General features: G+C 41.4%; 2 protein-coding genes across 3 annotated transcripts; both read left to right on the top strand.

Annotated features, from left to right (window-relative positions):
• The first annotated feature begins 943 nt into the window (after positions 1 to 943).
• Positions 944 to 5906, top strand: dcps (decapping enzyme, scavenger). Its single transcript, XM_017707690.2, has 6 exons — positions 944 to 1168; positions 1451 to 1601; positions 2849 to 2994; positions 3651 to 3764; positions 4164 to 4274; positions 5502 to 5906. Exons 1-6 carry the CDS (start codon positions 980 to 982, stop codon positions 5766 to 5768), a joined length of 978 nt encoding a protein of 325 aa, XP_017563179.1. The 5' UTR covers positions 944 to 979; the 3' UTR covers positions 5769 to 5906.
• Positions 4162 to 17452, top strand: kcnj1b (potassium inwardly rectifying channel subfamily J member 1b). 2 transcript variants are annotated; one of them, XM_037547670.1, is made up of 2 exons: positions 4162 to 4274; positions 16083 to 17452. In XM_037547670.1, the coding sequence occupies exon 2, from the start codon at positions 16085 to 16087 to the stop codon at positions 17231 to 17233; it is 1149 nt and encodes a 382-aa protein (XP_037403567.1). In that variant the 5' UTR covers positions 4162 to 4274; positions 16083 to 16084; the 3' UTR covers positions 17234 to 17452. The 2 variants fall into 2 exon arrangements, with proteins under 2 accessions (XP_037403567.1, XP_017563178.2); XM_017707689.2 differs by lacking the exon at positions 4162 to 4274 and adding an exon at positions 12638 to 13162.
• The last annotated feature ends 9083 nt before the right edge of the window (positions 17453 to 26535 follow it).

Raw genomic sequence — 26535 nt, 5'->3', positions numbered from 1 at the left:
TGCTTTTGAAATAAATGTTTCCCAATATGCCCTGGGAGTATATTTCTTTGCTTTTTTTAATGTTTGAAATGCAGTTAGCGTTTAAGTTAAAGTTTAAGTTTTAATTTGAGAGTGAATTAAAGTTGGAGTTTAGGTTTTAGTTTGAGAGTGAATTAAAGTTGGAGTTTAGGTTTTAGTTTGAGAGTGAATTAAAGTTGGAGTTTAGGTTTTAGTTTGAGAGTGAATTAAAGTTGGAGTTTAGGTTTTAATTTGAGAGTGAATTAAAGTTGGAGTTTAGGTTTTAGTTTGAGAGTGAATTAAAGTTGGAGTTTAGGTTTTAGTTTGAGAGTGAATTAAAGTTGGAGTTTAGGTTTTAGTTTGAGAGTGAATTAAAGTTGGAGTTTAGGTTTTAATTTGAGAGTGAATTAAAGTTGGAGTTTAGGTTTTAGTTTGAGAGTGAATTAAAGTTGGAGTTTAGGTTTTAGTTTGAGAGCGAATTAAAGTTGGAGTTTAGGTTTTAGTTTGAGAGCGAATTAAAGTTGGAGTTTAGGTTTTAGTTTGAGAGTGAATTAAAGTTGGAGTTTAGGTTTTAGTTTGAGAGTGAATTAAAGTTGGAGTTTAGGTTTTAATTTCAGAGTGAATTAAAGTTGGAGTTTAGGTTTTAGTTTGAGATTGAATTAAAGTTTGAGTTTAGGTTTTAGTTTGAGAGTGAATTAAAGTTGGAGTTTAGGTTTTAATTTGAGAGTGAATTAAAGTTGGAGTTTAGGCTTTAGTTTGAGAGTGAATTAAAGTTGGAGTTTAGGTTTTAGTTTGAGAGTGAATTAAAGTTGGAGTTTAGGTTTTAGTTTGAGAGTGAATTAAAGTTGGAGTTTAGGTTTTAATTAAATATTTAAAGTTTGGATTTTATTGAGTCTGTCTCGCGCAGAGCGCAGTGTCTGTGAACGCGCCCTGCCGTGGTGACGTGTCGCTCTGTGATTGGCTGGTCGGGGCACTCAGAGCGATGGCGGCTGCTGTGGAGGAGTCCGCGCCGAAGCGGCTGAAGCAGGACACCTGCGGCGGGGCTGGAGGGGATGACGGCGACGGGGAAACTAATGGTGGTCCCGCTATCCTCAGCCCGGTATCCGGCTTTAAAACGGAGCGGGTTCTGCGGGACTCTGCGCGGGACAAGACCGTGTTCGTCCACGGAAAGGTGCGGCGGGAGAGTGGAGGCTAACCGGCTAACTCGGCTACATGTTCGAATTTTCCCGTTCCACCTTAAACGGTGCAGCCTGAGGTGGTGACAGTGGGGGCAGTTAAAACGCTCTCTGGAGAAGTAATGGGGTTTTATGAGTTAAAGACAAAAAGCCCTTGTATGTTTTATGAGGAATGTCCTATTTAATGCGGTGGGTCGGTGGGTGGGTAGGTGGCTTCTCGTTGGCTGTGGGTTTGCTAGCGGTCATCGTGGTCATCTCTGCTTGTGTCCTCATGTTAGATGGATGAACAGGAGGCCGTTATCATTCTGGAGAAAACGCCAATCAGGCAAGACACGCTGGAAGAAATGCTGAAGACCAGTACAGTCAAGCTGGAGATGAAGAATGACATCTACAGCACCTACCAGCTCCAAGCGCCCCCTCATTTGAACGGTAAGGTCTGAAAAGTTATGCTACACTAGAGAGAGATGGATGGATGGATGGATGGATGGATAGATTGATTGATTGATCCTGGAGGGAAATTCAGTGTTTCAGTAGCGACACATATAATTACACATAAACTGTGCAGAAAAATAGAGCTAAATCTACACACGAGTTAAAGTACATGAGAAATAAAATAAACTATAGAAGTTTATCTACTTACATTTTTACGTGGCCTTTGAGAGATTCACTGTATTTACAGTCAGCAGGCACTGAGTGCTGTGAGGTCTAACAGCACATATTATAGACATCACTAACTCTGAGTTGCATCAATACTGTAGTGCACAGTGAAAAGTGTCGTTACAGTAACTGTGATATACTGCACAGTGTGTATTGATCAGTGAGGAGATACAGTGATGTGGTTCAGCACAGCGCAGACAGCAGGAGATCAGTACCGTCTCTGCAGTGAGGAGACACGTTGAAGAGCCGTATAGCAGTGGGTAAGAAAGATCTCACACGGCTCTTTAACACAGCGCAGCTGGAACAGACGCCACTGAACGAGCTTCTCCGTGCATCCAGTGTAGCATGCGGAGGCTGTGAGGTGGTGGTGTTCAGAGTAATGCAGTTAAATCCCTTCTTGAAATTTGGACCTCAGTCTCTCTCCATTCGTCATCTGCCATACCTGCTAGTGTCTTGTCTGCGTTTTTGTTAAAGTTATCCTGAGAAACATTTTTATCGGCTGATGTAGTACATAAACCCACACAAACGTCATAAGGGGGCATCAGGGAGAAAAAGAAGATGCAGGAATAAATGTGGGGTATGTAGGAGGTAATGAAGGATTAATGTGTGCAGAATTGTCTGGCTGTCTAAGCCCAAGATAAGATAATCCAACGGCACTTTCTACACACTATATAGTTTAGCCTTATGTTTAATTGTTTAAAGTGCAGATTTAAGAAAAATACAATAAAAAATCTTAAATATAAAGAAAAAGGACTGTAAAACTATATATTCTAAATAGACAATAGACCAAGTGAGGTAGCAGTTAGTTATTGCGCATTCCTTGGATAGCTTATAGAGTTTTATAGCTTATAGAGTTTTATAATATTGCACATCTTAAGAATTATTGCACTTATTATAGACCGCACACTCGAGAACAAGTAGTGCAGTGAATAATAAATAGGACAGAGGTGGAGTGGAACGCTGGAACAGTGTGAAGTGGATTAGGCTTTGGGCTAATTTATGTTCTTTCTCATCCACAGAAATCAAAACCACTGTGATCTGCCCAGCAACAGAGAAGCATGTAAAGAAATATCTGCACCAGGAGACATTTTTGATCGAAGAATCCGGGGACGACTACAGTGCCATCACTCTTCCTTACATCAGCAGCCAAAGCTTCAGTGTCCAGGTCAGTTTCGTCCATGTACCATGTTTCCTGTTATAGAGGGAATGGGTTCTAAAATCACTCCCACCTCTTTCAGAGCGATTTCGGAGATCGTCCAGTGTTGTGGAGCCAGCGATGAACGCTCCGAGCTGCCGGAGGTTCACTGCCCACAAAAATCACGTTGCACAGTAATGGGTTCGCTCTTATTGAAGTGGAGAATGCAGAGCGCTTTCTGCTCAGGGGTCGCGAGACGGTCAGAAACTCTGTGACCCCCTCTTACAGTTGGATTGTGATTGGTTCCTGGACGCCTCACAGTTGTAAAAACATAGCGCTTGGAAATCGGATGAATCTTTTTGAATCACTCAGTTTGTTGTGAGGACCAGGCCACAGCGTCTCCTCTTTTCCTCCTTTAACTGAGTAATGTCCGGTTTCTGCTCCTTTGACAGCTAGACTAACTTAACAGACTGCAGCTCATTACATGAGGGAGTTTTGTGTTGTCTGCATGTTGTATTATCTGCGCTTATTTATGGCACTGATATAAATGAAATGCGAAACTCTTCAAAGAGAACGTTTAAGAGGAGTTTCAGCCAGTTTGCTGGATGAACCAGTGCTGAGCTTTTCTAGGCACACTGCTGTTTTTTATAATATACGGTTAAAACCTGACCTGCTTTTTTCTGCAGTGGGTGTACAACATCTTGGAAAAGAAAGCTGAGGCTGATAGGATCGTTTTTGAAGATCCAGACCCGAATGTGGGTTTTGTCCTGCTGCCAGATTTCAAATGGAACCAGAAGCAGGTGGGCAAACCTTTTTAAAAAAAAAGCGTTGTAGCATGAAAGTGGCCAGCTTGATCTGTTTGAAATTTGGAATGAATCTTTCTGTTGATTGATCACTTTTATCTAATAATTTTATTAGATGTAGTGACCCCTTCTTTATTTAGCAGTGAGTAACCTCTTACGTTTGAGCGTTTGTGCCTGGCAAACACCTGCAAGACTCATAAATGTACAGTTTTAATGGACGTAATTCAGGAAATTATTTTGAGCAGCATCAGGTGTGCAGCACTTGTTATGCTTGTTGAGGTTACGTGCATGAAAATACAGTATGGTGATGAATTTAGACGCAACATATTTAAAATAATGTGGCACAATAATTTGATCCATCAGTTAGTAATTATGAATATGTGCTCTTCCGTTTAGCTTGATGACTTGTATCTGATAGCCATTGTGCATCGACGGGGCATAAAGAGTTTGAGGGATCTCACATCAGACGACCTCCCGTTACTGAGAAACATCCAGAAAAAGGGGCTGGTAAGCACAAAGAGTGTCCAACCACCTCATGAGAGGTTGTGATGTAGTAATGATGGACTTTTAATTCTTTGGTGTTTTTACTTTTTTATTAGTTTTATTTCTTTGATATCCCTGTCTGCATGTTCATATGGTGTTCATGCCTTCTGTGACCAGTAGGTGGCAGTACTGTCCTGACCATTTAGCAAGACTGTGCCAAATTTAAAGGGGAGCTCCACTGATTTTTCAAAATGTCAGTGGTTAAGATGTAAACAAAGTCATTCATCGTGGTTTATTGTGAAGTGGTTCATCGTAGAGAAACTTAGCAAGTGGTGGTTTTGGATAGTAAATAAAATAGCTATATTTGTTGTAATCATGGTGACTTCTGGTTCCTATCACCGCCACTGTTAAGAATGAAATGAAACATTTCACCTCAAACCACTCAGAATGACTCTGTTCATATCTCAGCCACTTAGTTATGCAGACGTTAAAGTTCCCCTTTAAAGTTAGTTAAAAGATGGGATTGCATTAGATGTAGGTTGTAACTGAACTCTGTAGGAGAGTTGGTGACTACTAGCCACGTTTACATGAAACCTGGTAATCCGTTAATAAACTAATAGCTCAATCGGGACAGAATACGTCCAGAATATACACCTCAATAGGAGTAGACTAGTCCGGCGGTGGGACTAAGTACTCTACTACTATACTATATAGTGTATACTATATATATTAGTACTATAAGTACTAATAAGTACATTTACGTTTTTCTGACATCATTTTAAAGCAATTAAAAGCACAGTAATGCCAACTGAAGACTCATCTCACTCTGGCTGGACCCGCCTGATGCCTGTTGTCATGGTAGCGTCTACACTAAGTGGATCTCTACACATGCGTGTCATTTTGAATCAGATTACTTGCCCTGAGCATGTAAACCGAGATTTTCCATCAGATTGTTGAGTTGAGTGAGCATAAACACCTCGGTCTGAATCTGTGATCGGAATGTATTTAATCAGATTTTGCGTGTAAACACAGACGCTGTTTTAGAGGCATTAAGCTCTTCAGATGTCTGGTTCCTATCACCACCAGTGTGAACAATTCTGACTTTCATTCCCCTTCAAACTTTTCCTTTAAGAAGCTTTTAGTCTTAACCTTTTGTGATTCTGCCTCAGTGAGCTCATTCTGCCTATCAAGGGACGCGAAAGCTGTTGCCCAGTCGAGAAACACTGAGTTTAAATCGCTGAATCTCCACAGGAGGCCGTTCAGAAGCACTACAGCATCCCTCCATCAAAACTGCGAGTGTATTTGCACTACCAGCCGTCCTATTACCACCTCCACGTGCACATCACCTCGCTGGACTACGAAGCTCCTGGCTGTGGGGTGGAGAGAGCCCACCTGCTGTCCGACGTCATCCAGAACCTGCAGGCTGACTCTCGTTACTACCGTAGCCGCACAATCACCTTCCCCCTGCGGGCCGACGACGCGTTGCTGCTCAAGTTCAGAGAAGCTGGCAAACTCTAGAGAGAGCTGGACTCTGTACACGCCTGCCCAGCTGGTAAGGGTGGACTGATGTCAGTGCAGTATTGCAAAATGAAAGAATCTAACAGTCGGTTCAGTGTGTGGGCACTTTTGAAATAAAGTGTATTTTTCAAAGCCAAACCTGTTCTGATCAGTACATAATTAGAACTCTGTAGAAAATAACATTGAAATATCAAAAATGATACAATCTTGATCTCAAACTTTTTTCCTTTTTATGTAATTTTTTATTGTTTCTGACAGTTTATGCAGCAACAGATAATGAACCTCACTGTCTATATACAGTCACCTGCCACTTTATTAGGTACACCTGTTCAGTTGCTTGTTAACACAGATAGCTCATCAGCCAATCACACGGCTGCAACTCAAAGGTCAGAGGAAAATGGGCAGACTGGTTCCAGATGATAGAAAGGCAACAGGAACTCAAATAACCAACCAGAATCTCTGAGGAACGTTTCCAACACCTTGTTGAAAGTCTGCCACGAAGAATTAAGGCAGTTCTGAAGGCAAAAGGGGGTCCATCCTTTTACTATCAACCTAATAAAGTGGCAGGTGAGTGTATACATACCTACAGTGCTGTGAAAGTCACAAATTACTCCTTTCATTTATTTAATTCCCAGTCAGAACGGCCCTTAAGTACAAGTTATTATATAGTTATTAATTTTTCAGTGTCAGAATAAAAGCCTGTGAAGTATTTCATAGAAAGATACAGCGAAGCCTTAATAACTAAATATCATTTTTATCCACTGTTTCCATTTATTACAGCTTCCATTCATTCAGAGATGTTTTTCCGCACCTCTGAAGTTCAGTCATAGAAGTTGGATGCATTTTCTGCTTCTCAAAATCCAAATATTCCTAATTTTGTCTCATCGATCTATAAAATATACTGCTGCATGAAGGATGTTGGAGGAGTAAAAGTGGCAGCAGGTGCACGAAGAGTGCGCACTATTACATTTATCATTACACTCAGTGTTGGAGACTTTGTGTACTTTTCTAAGAACTTGTACTTAATAGCTGTGTAATAAACACACAGTACTGTAAGCACACAAATACAGGCTTATACAAAAGTCTAGGCACCCCGACGTGTTTTTGTTCTACAGTAAACACACTTTTGCACATTTTATGGTCTGTCTGCTGGACACCAGGAAGAACAGTGGCTAGCAACTAATGGGGATCCTAAAGAATAGTAGTAGTAATAATAATAATAATAATAATAATATACACTGTTTATTTACAGAATTTAACGTTTTGGGAATGCATAAACATAAAATGAGGCAAAATGTTTTGGCACATTTAATATTCTATGCTTTACTACTTTAAAAATATTGAACTCAGCAAATGAAGAGAAATTGTGCCCTAAAATGATCAGAATTATGTCGTATTTGAGTGTTTACTGCAGAACACAGCATGCAGTTATATAGATCCACATTGCAAAAGCATCACATTTGGTTTAGTGTTGTGGTTTAATGTTGGTGAACATTGGATTTTTTACTTTCTTTTTTAAAAACTCGTAATTTGTTAGGTTTTTGTGGTTTGTATCAGTTGTTTTTTAAATCTTTCAGCGTGTGACCTGTTATTTCTTTTTTTAAAATAAAATATTGATTTATTAATGCTGTAGTGCTCTGAGACTCGTCATGATGTACTTATACGTCCTGGTTCTTATAACCCATATTAGGGTGCTGGAAGCACAGTATCTTTTCATTTAACTGTACGTGACTGAATAATTAATAATGCTGCATTTTAATTCATTTACATGTATTTTTTAGTTTTTATCTGTGCATCGATGCTGAGTGAATCTGTACAGTCTGCTCATTATAGATCCCTCTCTGCAGCGTACAGCAGTGGAATTCAGAGGTCTATAATTTTCAGCGTGCAGGCAGAGCTCCTCGCTGGGCGGTGTGAAAATTCATTTCCAGGCAAAGCTGAGACTGCGGGGCCTCTTGGCCTCGTTCTGAGAGTCGAGGGGTCTTTTGAGGAGATTTAGTCAAGGCTGACAGTCCCGCAAGCTTGTTACTGGCACTGAAGAGATCAAACCAGTCCAGCTTTCTAGATGGAAGTAGAATGGTTTCGTGATTTAGACAGCAGTTAGTTTCAAACACGCCGTCCCATTGGTTGCAAAATGACCTCCGTGTAACTGATAATGTCGTATTATTCCGCTAGTTTACTAGTTTCTGGTGGAACTACTTTTTTTGGTGAAAGACATTAATAACTTGTACACCACCATTCACTGTTCAGAGGTTTGGAATCAGTGTTTTCCATATTATACTGTATATAACAATAATAATATATACATCGTTACCCCCTTTTACCCTGTTCTTCAGTGGTCAGGACCCCATGGACCCTCACAGAGCAGGTACTATTTGAGTGGTGGATCATTCTCAGCACTGCAGTAACACTGACTTGATGGTGGTGTGTTAGTGTGTGTTGCGCTGGTGTGAGTGGATCACCCACATTGTATGAGTTATTATTGTATATGAAATAATAATAACTGTCACTATGACCAGCGATTCCAAACTTTTGAGCAGTAATGTAGCTGAAGTTCTCTAAGCACAAATCTGAGGATGTTTATTTTTTAAGGAAAGTGAATTTTATCACTTAATTTATCATTCCATTCAATATTTTGGTCGCATGGGATTTCAGACATTTAACGAAATCCTACTTTGATTGTGAATAAAGGTATTAAAAGGAATCGAAACGGTCAGATATGTTCTGTTAGATGTTCTTTCACAGTAGTACTGAAAAGAAGTGGTCACTGCAGACCAGTCAGTGGAATTGTTCACTACCAGAATGAGTTGGTTTGGACATGGAAGGGTTAACACAGTTGAAATGTTCAGGACTCATTTTATTTGATTTACATGTTTCTTCACTTTGGAAATGTGTTGTGTAAAAGCAAACGTCTTGTGTGGACATTCAACACGTTCACTCACGATAACGCACTCCTGCTCTTGTTGTATTGCTTTAATATTACATTGTTTGCTTTGATATTGTGAAATCCTGATAGTTTGGACCTCTAGTTTCATCACATATGAGCAGCGCTGTTTTCGCTCTGAGGAGTTATTTATATATATATATATATATATATATATATATATATATATATATATATATATATATAGAGCTCTGTCAGTTTGCAGCGTCCAGGCAGAGTTTGCTCTCACTGTCTTTACGCTCTGTGCTCTTTCATTCAGCTTCAACTACAAAAGCAGCTTTCATGTCCAGATATACTGAGCGGTAGGTTAGATTGCATAATTCAGAAGGACTGAGCGGCATTCATTAAGGATTAGTGTTTATTGTTAAACATGGAGCTGCTAGCAGAATTACTGTCCTTAAAGCTGTTTTGCTACTCATTAAAACCGCAGTTAAGCCGTAATGCAATCCAGTTAATACGTTCATACAGCTCTACATAACACAAACAAGCATATCAGTGTGAAAAGACATAATAAAGATTTCCACCTCATCACATTCATGCACGTTTTACACCAGCGCCTATCAGCGTCGGAACTGAAGAGTGTTAAGACTCTTACTCTTTTACTGCACAGGGGCTCAAATGAAACACTAAAGCTCCAAAGTGAGAGATGTGGTGAGCAGTACAGGGGCAGGCTGTGTGCCCTGAACTGCCCTCACCACGACTACACTGTTCAACCACAACACTGCTGCACATCTATATCTAACTATATACACAGCTATCTGTCTAACTATATACACAGCTATCTGTCTAACTATATAAACATGTATCTATCTAACTGTACACAGCTATCTGTCTAACTATATACACAGCTATCTATCTATATACACAGCTATCTATCTATATACACAGCTATCTATCTAACTATATACACAGGTATCTGTCTAACTATATACACAGGTATCTATCTATCTATCTATCTATCTATCTATATACACAGCTATCTATCTAACTATGTACACAGGTATCTATCTAACTATATACACAGCTATCTGTCTAACTATATACACAGGTATCTGTCTAACTATATAAACATGTATCTATCTAACTGTACACAGCTATCTGTCTAACTATATACACAGCTATCTATCTATATACACAGCTATCTATCTATATACACAGCTATCTATCTAACTATGTACACAGGTATCTATCTAACTATATACACAGGTATCTGTCTAACTATATACACAGGTATCTATCTATCTATCTATCTATCTATCTATCTATCTATCTATCTATCTATCTATATACACAGCTATCTATCTATCTGTATACACAGCTATCTATCTAACTATGTACACAGGTATCTATCTAACTATATACACAGCTATCTGTCTAACTATATACACAGGTATCTATCTATCTATCTATCTATCTATCTATCTATCTATCTATCTATATACACAGGTATCTATCTAATTATATACACAGCTATCTATCTATATACATAGGTATCTATATACACAGGTATCTATCTGTCTGTCTGTCTGTCTGTCTGTCTGTCTGTCTGTCCTACCCCTAAAGAAGGGCCTTCACATTTCCTATTAATTTGAGTTAGTACACAACACAAATTACAAAAAAATGTGTAATTCAGCTTCTTTATTCTGAAAATCTGAAACGCCTGAACTGAATGAAGCCCATTGTTTGTAGGTGCAGGGTTGTTAGGCAGCATGATAGAGAGAGAGAGAGGGAGTGTCTCAGTGTAAGTAGGACGAAAGGAAGTTTCAACTGTAATAGTTAAAAAAATGAAAAAGAAGTGGCCTCTGCGTCGCTTTACTGACATACTTTCAGCACCCGTTTACAACTCATTATACACTGAGAGGTAATGATTAAATTTGGAGGAGTGGTTCTGCAGGTGGGGACCACAGACCACTTCTCAGTACCTTTCTGCTTTCTGGCTGATGGTTTGGTCACTTTTGAATGTTGGTGGTCTTTCACACTGGTGGTAGCGTGAGCCGGACTCTACAACCCACACAAGTGGCTCAGGTAGTGAAGCTCATCCAGGATGGCACATCAATGCGAGCTGTGGTAAGAAGGTTCGCTGTGTCTGTCAGCGTAGTGTCCAGAGGCTGGAGGCGCTACCAGGAGACAGGCCAGTACACCAGGAGACATGGAGGAGGCCGTAGGAGGGCAACAACCCAGCAACAGGACCGCTACCTCCACCTTTGTGCAAGGAGGAACAGGAGGAGCACTGACAGAGCCCTGCAGAATGACCTCCAGCAGGCCACAAATGTGCATGTGTCTGCACAAACGGTTAGAAACCGACTCCATGAGGATGGTATGAGGGCCCGACGTCCACAGATGGGGGTTGTGCTCACAGCCCAACACCGTGCAGGACGCTTGGCATTTGCCAGAGAACACCAGGATTGACAAATTCGCCACTGGCGCCCTGTGATCTTCACAGATGAAAGCAGGTTCACACTGAGCACATGTGACAGAGTCTGGAGACGCCGTGGAGAGCGATCTGCTGCCTGCAACATCCTTCAGCATGACCGGTTTGGCAGTGGGTCAGTAATGGTGTGGGGTGGCATTTCTTTGGAGGGCCGCACAGCCCTCCATGTGCTCGCCAGAGGTAGCCTGACTGCCATTAGGTACCGAGATGAGATCCTCAGACCCCTTGTGAGACCATATGCTGGTGCGGTTGGCCCTGGGTTCCTCCTAATGCAGGACAGTGCTAGACCTCATGTGGCTGGAGTGTGTCAGCAGTTCCTGCAAGATGAAGGCATTGAAGCTATGGACTGGCCCGCGCGTTCCCCAGACCTGAATCCGATTGAGCACATCTGGGACATCATGTCTCGCGCCATCCACCAATGCCACGTTGCACCACAGACTGTCCAGGAGTTGGCGGATGCTTTAGTCCAGGTCTGGGAGGAGATCCCTCAGGAGACCATCCGCCACCTCATCAGGAGCATGCCCAGGCGTTGTAGGGAGGTCATACAGGCACATGGAGGCCACACACAATCCTTTGCCTCACTTTGACTTGTTTTAAGGACATTACATCAAAGTTGGATCAGCCTGTCATGTGTTTTTCCACATTAATTTTGTGTGTGACTCCAAATCTAGGCCTCCATTGGTTAATAAATTTGATTTCCATTGATTTTTGTGTGATTTTGTTGTCAGCACAATCAACTTTGTACAGAACAAAGTATTCAAGTACTCCACAGTGTGTGTGGAGATGGACTGGCCACCCCAGAGTCCAGACCTCACCACCACTCAATGGGTTTGAGCAGCAGAAGCTGCATAACCAACTTCTAACACTGAACTTTCTCTGCATATTTATTTGAAACCCTGCAAGTAAGTCTCCTGAAAAGAGTGAACACTGTAATAAAGGTAAAGAGTGGACGTTTTGTGCATTTTGACTGGACTCAGTATAAGTGAAGGGTGGCTTCTGTACACAGACAGTGGCCCATAATTGATGACGCTTCTCAGATTATGAATTCTGGTCTAGCATCTTTTTAGTCAGTAAAGTTATAGTAACTAAGAGAGGAATCTGATTCTAGATCAGCACTCCTGCTTTAAGAAGCTTCATAAATAAGGGCCAATGAATGGGCCGGGTCCAGTCCACACTCCAGCTGAGTGGCAGCACAGGTGGAGTTTGTGGAGTAACACCCTTCATGTAAATACTCACTCAAGGTTAAAAACACAGCAGTCATTGCCATTTAATAGTGGCTACTATTAATGAGCACAATCTTTATTAATGGAAATCAGTTTTATGAGTTTGTTTGCTTTTTTGCCCTGGATTGACCTGGATTGAAGCAAGTACAGCCGGAGCTGAGGTTTGGGGGAGGGGAGCAGCTAGGCCCAGAAAATAAAGGGAAAAGTGATTGAGGGATTTCTTTGTCTGACACCATGGAATGCTTTAGTGTTCATTTGGGTAAAGCCCAGCCAGTAGGGAGCTCCTTCACTGAGGCTGTTCCCATCAGCTGGGGGACCTTCTCGCCCAATGGCATTGTGCTCTGGAGGGCCAGTGGAGCAGCCTTGGAGACTGTAATGCTCCTGTTGCTAGAACTTTTGTTGACCAGTGCTGCCGACCTACAGAGTTTCACTCTCAGTCATGATGCTGCACCTGATGTGGATTGTGGTTTGGTTTGGTTTAGAACCAGCAGATGAGCTTAAGATAGCGTAGATGTGGACAAATATCAGTTTTGGGAGCATTTTGACTCGTCTTTCTTTACGGCGTGTAAACTGTGGCATGTGCCTGGGATTAGAACATTTCACTGAGGATTACGTTTTTAGCAGCACCCCAATGGCAGTTTGCTTGGAGGAGAACTGGAAGGTCTGAATGTTAATCCTGCCTACTGCTTGGCCAGCGCACTCAGTCAACACGTCTGTGAAGTCGATTTCATGCACTGAGAGTTGACAGTGGCTTCTCGTTTCAGTAGCGCTGCTGCTAACCTCTGTGTGAGTGGGGGTAAGTTGTCATTTCCATCCATAGTCAAGTTTTAGCTCACAAATCAAGCTCATCATGTTTGGTAGACGTTACGATGTGGTCACTCAATGTTAATTGAGTGGAATTTCTTTTGTTGTATTTGGCTTTGTAAACTTTACATTTCTCAGCAGTGGAAAGTCATTCTTTACATTCTGTGGCTTAATAGTATGCAGTACAATATCATTTTATACAATATTTCATATACTTGTAGTGCATGTATACAATGTCTTTTGACTGTTTGCCTATACTTATGAACAAAGACGTTTGCATTCTTAAACAAGCACAGATATGTGTTTTAAGAATTGAACTTGATGTGGAAAAAATATTCTCAGACACCACAAATGAATATTGAATGAATATATTAGTGCTTTATTGCAAAGCTGTTGTTGGCAGTTACAGCTCTGAGATGCCTCAAGAATGAATGAATTAGCTTTTTGCAGCATTTTGGTCTCACCAGCTTTAGTTCTCTAACGTAGTGAGGGTGCCTCTGATGGATCTTAAAATCCTCCAAAAAAAAAAGATTAGCTAGGCCATGCAAGCTTTTTTTAGAACCTAGTTTTGGTGGTTTTGGCTGTATGTTTGAGGTTGGTTTTGTTGTTGTTGTTGAAACCTCCATCAAATCCTTCTCCAATATCTCCCAGTACATCACTCCAGTGATGTTTCCTTTAATGCCCCAGTACCGTTTGCAGAGAAGTAGCCCCATATCATGATGCTCCCACCATCATGCTTCACTGTGGGTGTTTACAGGATCATACACGCCACCCTTCTTTCTCCAAACACGATGGGCTTAATTATTGCCAAATTTCCATTTTTCTTTCATCTGACCACAGTATGTTATTCCGGAAGAGTTCCGATTTGTCTCAATGCTTAGGGGCAAAGTTTAGACATGCATCTCTAGCAGAGGAGATCTATATAGAGACCACTGGCTTCTCTCTTACCTTCCTTAGCATTGGTCTCAGAGTGCCTGGTGAAATTTTGAATGGTGAACTCCTCTCCGTTTATCATCAACTCCCAGACTGATAAATCAGAAAACGTGGCCGCATGTTTGATTAAACCCTTTCTCATTGGGCCATGTATAAAGACAGTAAGCATCATAAGTGAGTGTCATGCTCTGCTTCACTCCATCTCTTGAGGTAGGAGTAGCTCTAAACTCTCCAGCCACCATGTTTCAGATAAAGTCTTTTCTACTCAGCTTGCTTTTGGCCCTGCCCTGATGGGATAGCTGACAGGTTGGGAAGTCAATGAAAATGAAAATGCAGTCTGCTCAAACACATTTTCATAACTGTTTTGCAGCCAAATGAGTGCAGTAGGCGAGAGTATGTAATTACAAACAGGAGAGGTGCTGTTTTCCGTTATTTGAATTATGCCATCTTTCTAGCTTGCTGTTCATTTTGGTAATACAGTTTTAAATGTCTGATTAGAGAGAGCAAATTTATCTGAGGCAAATTACATTTTGACACCATTATTGCACGATCACAAGTATAAATATGCAGATCTAGAAACACATTTCAATTTAAGTAATACTACATATATAGCATCTAAATCTCCATGTAAATGAAATGTCAGTACTAGTATCCCAAATGGCAAATTAAAATTGCAGTTTTAAATTAGAACTTTTATTTTGAGCCCAACACTGCATGGTTCATTCTACAGAAATGTCCACTTTTCTATCTCCCCTTAGGAGCCCCTGGTGTTACTGATCCTCATTGGCGTTACACATAAGGAAGGTAACACCAGGGACATTTTTTATTTAAAATGCATTTGACCAAACGGCTGGTACAGAGCATCAAACCGCATGTTGTCAATCATGGAACGCTCCACTGAAATATGTCATTTCATCCATTTTTTTTCACAATTACCTCAGAATAAAGTCGGTCACACCAGTGACTTCAGCTAAAAGCTTCATATGAAATCATGAGCTCAATGAGAAAATGTCTGATACCTGAAAAGACACACTGGACTCACCGTGTGCTTTTCTTCATAGATCCTCAGGAAACAGGTAAATGGAAGTCAAGCGGTGTCATCGGCGTGACTTTTATTTCAAAATAAGATTTTTTCGTTATGTGGTAACACCAGTGACACGAATCCTGGGGACAACTTTCATTATATATTTTATAACATTTATTTGGCATTACTTATCTTTATATCATTTAATTCATATATTTCATACTCACATAGAATTTATTGTAGTTAAAATGGCAGAAAAATGTTTTTTACCTCAAAATATGGCCTTTACACTTGACTGTGGGGACGAGCACGAACCAGTATTGCTAAATTGAGGCTCAAGAAGCTGTAATTGTTCAAATAACAATGTTTTATTTAAAAAAAATATATATATATATATATATAAATTGTAACCCAAACATGTTTTTCAAGTGTGATATATCTGTTAATATTAGGGAGACAAACATGGATATTTCTGTAGAATGACCCAAATGTAATTTATATATTACATTTTCATTCTAATTTTATTTTTCTACTGATATGCTTTCATAAAACCAATGGCATCTTTTCTAATGACACCAGAAACGTTTTTTTGTTTTGTGGCATTAATATCTATAATTTGATTTGTGTGTGTATGTATGCATATATATATATATATATATATACTTCTTTGTAATTATCTGTACAAAGTCAAAATACATCATGTGTGTACATTTTAAGTGGATTTTTATACAGTAAGTTTATTAAATAACAAAAAATAAAAGCGTCTGAATACTCGTTTCCCCTCAGTGCAGAACAATACTGCAAAGGCAAGGTTATCAAAAGAATGTAGGGCAAAATACCACATTGTACAGGCTGTGTTTACTTGCTTATCACATGCTGAGCTCATAGAGTATGACCTCTTTTTCCATTCATGTTGAAATTATAAACCATTTTCTTCTGCATTTTCACCATAAAGGAATGTTGCAGTTCATCCAGAAGCAGATTCATGGTCACTTAGTGGAACGCAGGATTCGCCGGACACGGCTCGTGACCAAGGATGGCCACTGTAACATTGAATTTGGCAACGTTAAGTATCACAGCCATTTTGCTTACCTGATGGACTTTTGGACCACCTTTGTTGAGATCCGATGGCGCTTTGTTATATTCTCCTTTGTCGCTGCTTTCACTGGAAGCTGGTTTGTCTTCGGCCTGCTGTGGTACTCGATTGCAAAGAGCAACGGAGACTTGGAGGCAGTGGAGGGGGAGCATTCTGCTGATGGCCATGCAAAGTGCATAGACAACATAAACGGTCTCACAACTGCCTTCCTTTACTCTTTAGAGACCCAGACAACCATTGGATACGGTGGACGAGCTCTGACTGGCCACTGCGCTGGCACAGTGGCCCTTCTTGTCATCCAGTCGCTCGTGGGTGCCATCATAAACTGCTTCATGTGCGGCCTGATTTTGGCCAAAATATCTCTACCCAAAAAGCGAGCCAAGACGGTCACCTTCAGTGACACAGCGGTCATCTGCTTGAAGAAAGGAAGCCTCTGCCTACAGATTCGGGTGGCGAACCTGCGCAAGACCCTGCTCATTGGCAGCCAGATTTACGGGAAGCTGTTGAGGACCACCATCTCGTCAGATGGAGAACCCATCATCCTGGACCAGGTGAACATTGACTTCCTGGTGGATGCAGGCAAGGACAACCTCTTCTTTGTCTGCCCTTTGACGCTGTACCATGTGATCGACAGTTCCAGCCCCTTTGCAGAGATGGCGGCAGACACCATCCTGCAGCAGGAGTTCGAGCTGGTGGTCTTCCTAGAAGGGGTGGCTGAGTCCACCAGCTCGTCCTGCCAGGTGCGCACATCTTTCATCCCTAGTGAGATTCAGTGGGGCTACAGCTTCCTGCCCATCATCTCTCGCACCAAAGGGGGCAAGTACCGGGTCGACTTCTCCAACTTCTCCAAGACTGTACCGGTGGTCACTCCACATTGTGCCTGCTGCTATCTGAATGAACTGAACAGCAGTCTTATACTTCACCAGCACGGTCAACAAGGCATTGATAACCTTGGATTTGATGTTAGTTCAATTACCATTGAAGATTCGATGGACAACACTCAAATGTGAGACGGTTCAATAGAAATTCCAACCAGTTTTTTTTTTTTAATCATTCATTAAAGATGTAAACAAAGCTGGTCAGAGTGGTTTGGTGTCAAATAGCCATTCCAGAGAAACTCAGCGAGTCACAATTTTGAACAGCCGCGGTAGGAATTGGACATCCAAAGTGTTTAATGCCTCCAAAACAGGTGCCAGACATTGTCCGGGGGGCTAGATTGGTGGGGTCAAAAAGACCAAAATGTGTATATATATATATATATATATATATATATATATATATATATATATATATATATGAAAAAGGTAGGTAGGTTTCAAAATACATTCAAAATGTAATTTGTAACACTACCCTGCATCCTGTAAATAAGAGGCAAAGAACTTAAAAATGAAAAAAAAAATTTTCCATTTCCAATTTTTCAAACTCCATAAATGGTGGAGGGATACATTCAGGGTGTTCTATGGCAAAATAGCCCCACCCTCCAAATACTATAATTTTTTCAGATTTGCCACCATTTTACTGCCATCAACATTACATATAAAAACCCAGGTTCCCTGGTCTGTTTTGGGTTGTAAAGGAAATGTCTGTTTTTGTGCACACCATGAACTCTGGTTCCTATCACCACCACTCTAAAAAAATTAAGTTGTTACATTTCTCTGCATTGTGTGATTCCACACCAAACCACTTGCATTGACTTTATTCACGTTTTGATTATTTAATTACGTGGAAACTTTGAAAAGTCGGTGGAATTCTCCTTTAATCAAGGCTGCCTCAGTAGCTAGGCGCATGGATGTAGGAGCTCTTATGACTGAAGATACTGTACTCGAATGAAGACACCCTGAAATAAGTGCATTGGAAGTTATGATAACTGTACTATTAACAATGCTACAGACTATTTTGGGACGTTATCCACCAGCAATGACTTTTATTTTTATTTCATTTTAACCAGCTGTAAAAAATGTTCATGGAATCTTGAAGAGAGCCGTTTAATAGCAGATGCTGAACGGAAGAGCTTGGTGGGTGTCCATAAGAGGATTATAACAGAGGTTAGCTTTGAATAAGAGTTTGAGTGAAGGCATAACAACGGGATGTGAAGCCCTTTGGTGTTGCTCATTCAGTGTATTTGTGGGGTATAAATACATTTGCATAACATTAACGTGTTGTATGTGTTCTGCTGTACATAAATCATACTGTACTGCTCGCTCTGCTTCAGGTTCCAGTCTGAATGACTTGCATTTGCGTGGTTTCTGTTTGGAACGTTTAGAAGTGCAACTGCAGTTCTGCTACGAAAGCAGTTACTGTTCATTTCACCCCAGGCTTTTGCTACTTAAGTGAAACTGACAGTCGGCAAAATAGGACTATAACACAGGCTGTGCGGGTGGTGATAGTGCATCATTTTCAAACTGTGTCAAAATGGAGAAATAGGTTATCTGTGAAACATTTGCGAACCCACAAGGCCTTTTTTGTTTTAAGTGTTATGAGCGCTGGAGAATGTGACTGTGCTTGAACTTGGAGAAACAGCGACTGAAGTGCTCATCGCTCTGTTAAAAGATTGAAATGTGATGTTTGAGGAGGAAAACAATAGGCCTGGGGATCAGGCTTCAAGGTTAAACCTTTTAGTCTCCTGGATATTGTTCTGAACTTTTGTCTTATGCTTCTTACGATCTTAAAGTTCTTGAAGGGTTCTTCGGTATAGAGAATGGTTCTGTTTAGCTGTATGGGGGGCACTTGTGGGCTGGAGGTTGCCGGTTCGATCCCCAGTGCCGACAGTATGTGACTGAGGTATCCTTGAGCAAGACACCCAACCCCCAATTGCTCCCCGGGCGCTGTGGATAGGGCTGCCGACCGCTCCAGGCAAGTGTGCTTACTGCCCCCTAGTGTGTGTGTGTGTGTGTGCTCACTAGTGTGTATGTGGTGTTTCACTTCATGGATGGGTTAAATGCGGAGGTGAAATTTCCCCATTGTGGGACTAATAAGGGTCACTTAAACTTAAACTTATCCCATGCTGAAAAAAAAAACAGAAACCGTTAAGGCAGGGGTCGGCAACATGCGGCTCTTTTCCTGCCCTGTTGTGGCTCCACAGCCGAATCAGATTTGATGGTAATAATAAAATAATCCTCCTTTACAGTAAAATAAAGCTCTGCTGGTCGTTCAACACAGTTTAACAGTAAATGGTCTTAAACGCTGGAGTTTATGTAGAACTGCTAATTCACTCTATAACCCTGAAGGCTGGTGACTGCTGGTCACCATAGCAACACAGACAACGTCTCGCCTAGTGAGTAGCTAATGAAAAGGCAGTGGGAAAGACTTAAGATGACCGTCGTTGATTTGGAAGCGAATGGACTTATTTGCGTTTATTTAATGTTCCATTTAAGGTGGAACGTGAAAATTCAAACAAGAAGCTGGTGAATGAGAAGCGACTTCAGCCTCTTAAAACGCCGAATGTTGAGAGACATTTTAAAGAAACTGTTCTACTTTTGTGGACAATTTTCCTGCTGGAGATGTGAGAAAAGCGGCTGTAGCTTTTCTCACTGAGCTACTGAGATACAGCTTAAAGCTAAAGCTAAAGTGAAACACCACATACACACTAGTGAGCACACACACACTAGGGGGCAGTGAGCAGACTTGCCTGGAGTGGTGGGCAGCCCGATCTCCAGCCCACGACTGCCCCTCAGCTTAAAGCAGAGCGAAGTAAGTCTAGCACATACTGAGTCATGTTTACAGCCAAGATGGTAAAACAGACATAGAAAGTTGTGGCTCCCATGCATTAAATGTTTCTATTGGCTCCTGATGGTTTTGTAATGTGTTGTGGCTTTTTTGATTACATGGTATCACAATGTAAAGGATTCTAATGGTTTAACAGGTGACCAGCGGTTGATTCTAAATGCATTTGATGGTTTTCCAATGAGATCTAAAGGTATTCTGCAGGATACTAGTGATCTTTATTGGAAACCATTAAGCCAGTTCCCATTAGAAAGCAAAACCATCAGGTTTTAATCGTAATGGTTTCTAATGGTCCTTTTTCAGCAGGGTATGAAATCATTTAAGGCATAAATGGTTCTTTGCAAGATGAAATGGTTGTTCAGAGTGATGAAGAATGTGCGGTACGTGGTTCTACAGCATCAAAAAGGGTTCTTCTATTGCTTGACATAGTACAGTCTTAAAAAATTGGCTCTTAGAAGGTGAAGGCTCTAGGCTCTAGTCTCTAGTAAAGACAACAGTTCTATATAGAGCCATTATATGAACGCTCCAAGCACCGTTTGCACAATGAATGGATCTTTGCATGGTCAAATGGTTCTTAAGACTGATGGAGTATAATGTATATTTTACATTTGGTTTTATATAAAACCTTTTTGAAAATGGGTCAATATAGCACCATGGTTGTTGTAGCAACATCAAGCTTGTAACAATAGCAGAAACATTTTTGGTGCTATATAAAACCATATACAGTGCATTCTCCATCTGCAGAACCATTTCACCATGCAAAGAACCATTTAAGCGTGAGGTGGTTCTATATATAACTAATTGTTCTAAGTAGAGCCTTTCCCTTTCCTGAAGAACCCTTGAAGAACCATCTTTTTTTATGAGTGTGCAGTTGTCTTTAGAGTGATTGTTCAAGTTTGAAAACTAGAAAACCTCCTTCTGATGATGCATCTTAACCGTGGGAGGAACATTTGACCAGCCACGACTTGTTTGGGGTGGATTTTTGACTGAAATGTTTCATTTTTCTTTCTTTAGCTGGTGAAAGGCGAAGCAATGCTCGTAGCTAACTGCTAGGAAGCTAGCTAGCGTCTTGGTAACTGTCTTCTAATCATCATTACAGCGACAGAAATGACGCCGCTGAAGATCTCGATATCTTACCTCAGTTTGGCGTCTCTTCTGCCAGAAAAGATGAAGAAAAGACGAGCTGTGCTGAATAACGAATCGATGTTGTTTGACTAGTGCTAGCTAATGCTAGCTTGGCCGTATTCATTAGCCTGTAGCTCAGTGGCTACGCTAGCAGTCAGGATTGACGCCACAGGGATTTTATAGTGTGCGTATATGTATTTTTAACACATGCTGGGTGTCCTAATTGCAGAACAGTGATGAACAAAAACGTTGAAATGATATAAACTGAGGGATATGATGCCACGCGACACAATGAGGCTCAACTGAGTGCTGTTGCAATGTAATGCCTTCACTCAGTGGCTGTTTCCACAAGGCAGAACGTGCTTTTTACTCCTGATATTGTCATTTAGTCCTTCAGAGTATTCATTACAAATCTCAAATGAGCTATTTCACTTTTTCTTACTTTATAAATGCCGTGAATCACTCAATATGTCGTGGTGCTATGGTGTTAAAAGCTGAAATAACCTACACTTCTTCAGGGTTTAGGAGGTTAAATCAACCTCAAATTTTTGCCATTCCGTACTGCATGTCTACACGTCTTGGCACTTTCTTGCCACAGGGAGGCGCTCTAGTCTAAACAGAGATTTTGCTGCTCTGATGGAAGGCCTCTTCATTTCTCCTCCACTTTCACAGCCATACAGAGTCTTAATGGAAGACGTCTGAACTCTGAAAGTAAAGTGAAGTAAAAAGTTTAAGGAGGTTGAGGTTTTAAGTGTGGATCGTGGAGGTGGCCAAAGACCCTGCGCAGCATAGACCAGCATGCATTCCGTTTGTGTTGGTTCATGCAACCCTGGTGCTGGTTGACCAGCATATCAGCATCCAAATGACATATCGCTGCTGTGGGAACAAAACCCCAGAGTTTTTCAGGTTTTCACATCATTTGAAAGTGCCTGTTGCCGTTTACATTGTGTGTAAATTTCGTGATGAATGAACTGAAAGAACCGGCTCAAAATGACTTGGAAAGACGTCTGGTTCCATTTACTTACATTAAATGCAGAGTATGTTTCTTCCTTCTACTGTAAAGTTACCATTTTAGAGATACAAGGTTTTGTTCCAACAGCATATGCTGTTGTTGTGGTGACCAGCTAATCTGGTCTTTGGCCTCCAACTTTAGATCCCATTTAAGAACCATGAAGTGCATAAAATTAGCTATTGGTCACTTGTTCAACCATAAGGATGTGATGTCATCCCACTGAAAAGCTGAAACGGTTTGCAAAGCCATCAGACCAAAAGAAACTCTTAAAGGTTTCTATGGTTTTTAGCAGGGTCGTCATATAGAGAGATGGGAGGTCTTGTGAACAGACACAAGACCAGAGCCCTGGTCCATTTTTCATCAAGGAGAAGACCTAAAAACTCAGAACCTTTTAAAACAACCGTTTTAAAAACATATTTGAAATTGCTCATAAATCTGGTGAAAATTTCATGACTGGAGTGGAGCATGTGGCTCAATAACCCTCTAGCTACTGGGCTTCTGTAGATCTCCACAACAAGGTGGGGTCTTTTTTAAGCCATCATTCAGAGCAGTTTAGAGTGAAATGCTTCATTGTAGAGAAACTTTGAGTTCTGATGATAGGAACCAGGGGTTGCCATGACTCCAACACAAATATAATCATTTTATTTACTGTCCAAAAGTGATAAATTTGCCTAACCAATCCATATAATAACTTTCTGCAAGGAGCTTTTGGAGAACTCCTCCGACGTCTGGTTCCTATCATCACCACTGGGAACAGTTCTTCAACAGGACGTTTCTCTAGAACGGAGCATTTCATGCCGAAACCATCTGAGTGACTCGGTTCACATCTTATCCATCTAATTATGGGGACGTTTTCCACATTTGGTGGGACTCCACTTTAACAGTTGAGTTGCTAGAAAAACTACTTTTAGAAGGAGAAGCAGAAGGAGAAAGATACCTAGCAGCTGTAAGGTTTTTGGATGATGGACAAAAGAAAGGAGGGAGTGTGTGGGAGCGAGGGCGAAACATCGAGTTCAAAATCAGCATAATTCCAACTTCCACTGCCCATGTGCCGGCCCACGTCCTGCCTTGAACACACAGCCCACTTGACCCCTCCGTCTCCGCAGACGATTTGCTGTCTCAGCCGGTCCCCCGTGGAGAAGAGCTTTCCGCTTTGCTTCTCTCTCTCTCTCTCTCTCTCTCTCTCTCTCTCTCTCTCTCTCTCGCTCTCTCTCTCGCTCTCTCTCTCTCTCTCTCCCTCTCTCTCTCTCTCTCTCGCTCTCGCTCTCTCGCTCTCTCGCTCTCTCTCTCTCGCTCTCTCTCTCGCTCTCTCTCGCTCTCTCGCTCTCTCGCTCTCTCTCTCTCTCTCTCTCTCTCTCTCTCTCTCCCCTTTTGGCCTGTGTCCTGTCTTCACATCACTCACTTTCTGAAGGTCAGATTTCTTTACTTAGGTGTTAGTTGTTAAAAAAAAAAAAATTGATTGACTTCATTTGAAACCCTATTCTCTCACACGCTGGATGGGCCTACTTAGCACGTGTCTTAGGAACTGACTGTGGCTCATTCTGAACTTTGATAGGATGCAAATCAATGCTGATGAAATTTTAATGTGCGAACAGTATAAAGGCTACACAGTTTCTCGTGCATGTATGTTTCTGTGGTTGCTGCAAAAATGCCTTCAAGTACCAAACGCTGGTATTTTTATCAATAATTAATCCATGCTGTATACTTTGTTTCATATATCCAGTGCTTTTATACTAAAAATAGCAAATGTAAACAAGGCATTTATTACTTTCTCTCTTGAGGTCATGTAGGGAACGCACTTTTATTTGTTAAGGGTTTTTTTTGTATAATAAGCTTTTCTGTCTGCTCTGAAAACCCTGTTAAAATGAACTATTTGTAGAGTGTAGAAAAACAGAAGCAGATGTTAATTAGGGTTATGGTCAGAATTGGGGTTAAAAGGGTTAGATGTGCTTAAAGACACTGGCGCATAAATAGCTTTAATGAAGACCAGCACCTGCTGCGTAGGCCTATATGCTATTAGCGAAGAACTTGTATAGAGGTGAGCAGCCAATGAGCTGCTCTGCTCACCAAAACCCATTTACTGTAGAATAAAGGGAATATGTAGATGAGTTTTCTTTGCTTTTTTAGTGAAATACATCCATCTACTTTCTAGAATTAAAGGCAAGGGATTAGAAACTATTTTTACTTTTTACTTTTTAGCTGTTGAGCTCCATTAACTCCCATTCATCGGGGACTCGCATTGTTCAGTCATGTTATTGATATATAACAGGGGAAATAGGAAGTGGCCAGGCTCGTCATAAACTGGCTCTTCTATGTTTATTATCTTAAAAACATACAGAGACAGGCTAGACCAAGATGTGAAATACAGGGAGTCCTGGGGGTTCTGGGACCCCCTAATTAACCTCTTGGACCTCTGAATGTCTTAAAACCAATATTCTGTGGGTCCCCTAAAAAAGAGATCAGCTGGTTGTCGTGTGATTGGTTAGCGTAGGTGCATGACAAACTGAGGGATTCTGGGAAGTGGAGTCTGCAATGGAATGATGATGGAATGACTGAGAACTGGGAAGCATGATAATATAGAGTTTGGCTTTTAATAACTCGTTCTATATAATCCCTGTTTTCAACCTAAGAACGTGAAACTAAAGACCAAACAACTACAGTTTCAAAAACATTTGAAGTCACCGATCTTCTTCTTTCGGCTGCTCCCTTTAGGGGTCACCACAGCGGATCATCTGCCTCCATCTTGCCCTATCCACTGCCTCCTCTACTTTCACACCAACCATCTCCATGTCCACCTTCACTACATCCATAAACCTTCTCTGAGGTCTACCTCTTCTCCTTCTACCCGGCAGCTCCATCTCCAACATTCTTTGCCCATTATATCCACTATTCCTTTACACTTACACTTTTCCCAAGCTGTTCCTTTAGGATTATCCCTACTCCATTTCTCTTCCTCTCTACACCATGGTAGAACATTTTGAATCCACCTCCTGGCCTTGCTTCCTTTCCATCTGGTCTCCTGGACACACAGAATATCTACCTTCCTTCTCTCCATCATGTCTGCAAGCTCTCTGCCTTTACCAGTCAATGTCCCTATGTTCAGAGTCCCTACTCTAACCTCCACACTCCTGCCTTTCCTCCTCTCTCGCTGCCTTCTAACCCGCCTTCCTCCTCTCCTCTTTGATGGTCTTCGACCTACAGTAGTCCAATTTCCACCGGCACCCTGCTGGTCAACAGCACCGGAGGCGGTCGTTGTTAACCCGGGCCTCGACCGATCCGGTATGGCAAACATATTTGTGATCCGCATGATAGTTTTGGCACAAGTTTTACGCCGGATGCCCTTCCTGACGCAACCCTCACCATTTATCCGGGCTTGGGACCGGCACCAGAAGTACATAATGTACACCCCTAATGGCTGTTTTTTTGAAGTCACCGATAAAATCTGATAAAAAGCTTTACCAGTGAACGGTATGCTGGAGAAGCCCCTCTGAACACTGCTAAAGATGAAAACAAAGACACCTGGTCACTTCGTGTTTCTAGTATCTGGATTGTATCGTGATATAAGATATTACTCACATGCGTTTATGCTTGGTAGTCAAATACATCTCCTATATGCAAATTTGCTCATTAGCAACCAGTTACCTATTGATTATCCTTTCAGCTTCTTCATCTGCAGTTTGTTTTGTGTAGTAGTGTCTCCATTGTTGCTATTAAGCATTTCATTTGATCTGGACCCCCAACATGTGCGTCCTCTCAACATCTTCCTTCTAGACGGCTCATGTGTCCAGTGACGTACTGTGTGGGGAGGAGTTTTGGTTGTACTGGGAGGGGTTTTAGTTGCCCTGGGAGAAGTTTCGGTTCTACTGAAAGGGGTATAGGTTGTACCAAGAGGAGTTCTGGCTGTACCAAGAGGAGTTCTTGCTGTACCAAGAGGAGTTCTTGCTGTACTGGGAGGGGTTTCTGTTGAACTTTTGTTGGGTATAGGTTGTAACAGGAGGAGTTCTGGGTGTATCGGGAGGAGTTCCAGTGGTACTGGGAGGGGTTTTGGCTGTATTGGGAGGGGTTTCAGTTATACAGGGAGGGGTTTTGGTTGTATTGGGAGGGGTTTTGGATGCACTGGGAGGTTGTTCAGTTATACTGGGAGGAGTTTTGGTTGCATTGGGAGGGGTTTCAGTTATACAGGGAGGGTTTTGGTTGTATTGGGGGGGGGGTTTGGATGCACTGGGAGGTGGTTCAGTTATATTGGGTGGAGTTTTTGTTGTTGAATGTGTCTTGTCTGATCAGATTTGATCTGTTTTAAATGTGTCTTGGGTGCGTTTACACTTGCATTTTTACGTGTCTTGGCCTCATCCAGATATGATCCTGATATACAGTATCTGCATGAAGTGACCAGGTGTAAATGGGGTCAAAGTCAGTTTGGTTTGGTGTGAAATTGCGGAGAAACTCACCAAG

Source organism: Pygocentrus nattereri, chromosome 18, assembly GCF_015220715.1.
Source record: "Pygocentrus nattereri isolate fPygNat1 chromosome 18, fPygNat1.pri, whole genome shotgun sequence".
Taxonomy (NCBI): domain Eukaryota; kingdom Metazoa; phylum Chordata; class Actinopteri; order Characiformes; family Serrasalmidae; genus Pygocentrus; species Pygocentrus nattereri.
Note: the sequence above shows the minus strand (reverse complement) of the source record. Positions and strands in the feature narration are given on the sequence as shown.

Bases quoted from the DNA above. Each gene is read 5' to 3' on its own strand.
- kcnj1b (XM_037547670.1), top strand. From the start codon at position 16,085: ATGTTGCAGTTCATCCAGAAGCAGATTCATGGTCACTTAGTGGAACGC.
- dcps (XM_017707690.2), top strand. From the start codon at position 980: ATGGCGGCTGCTGTGGAGGAGTCCGCGCCGAAGCGGCTGAAGCAGGAC. The intron at 2,995-3,650 runs GTCAGTTTCGTC...TTTTTTCTGCAG, and splicing joins GCCAAAGCTTCAGTGTCCAG to TGGGTGTACAACATCTTGGA. The intron at 4,275-5,501 runs GTAAGCACAAAG...GAATCTCCACAG, and splicing joins ACATCCAGAAAAAGGGGCTG to GAGGCCGTTCAGAAGCACTA.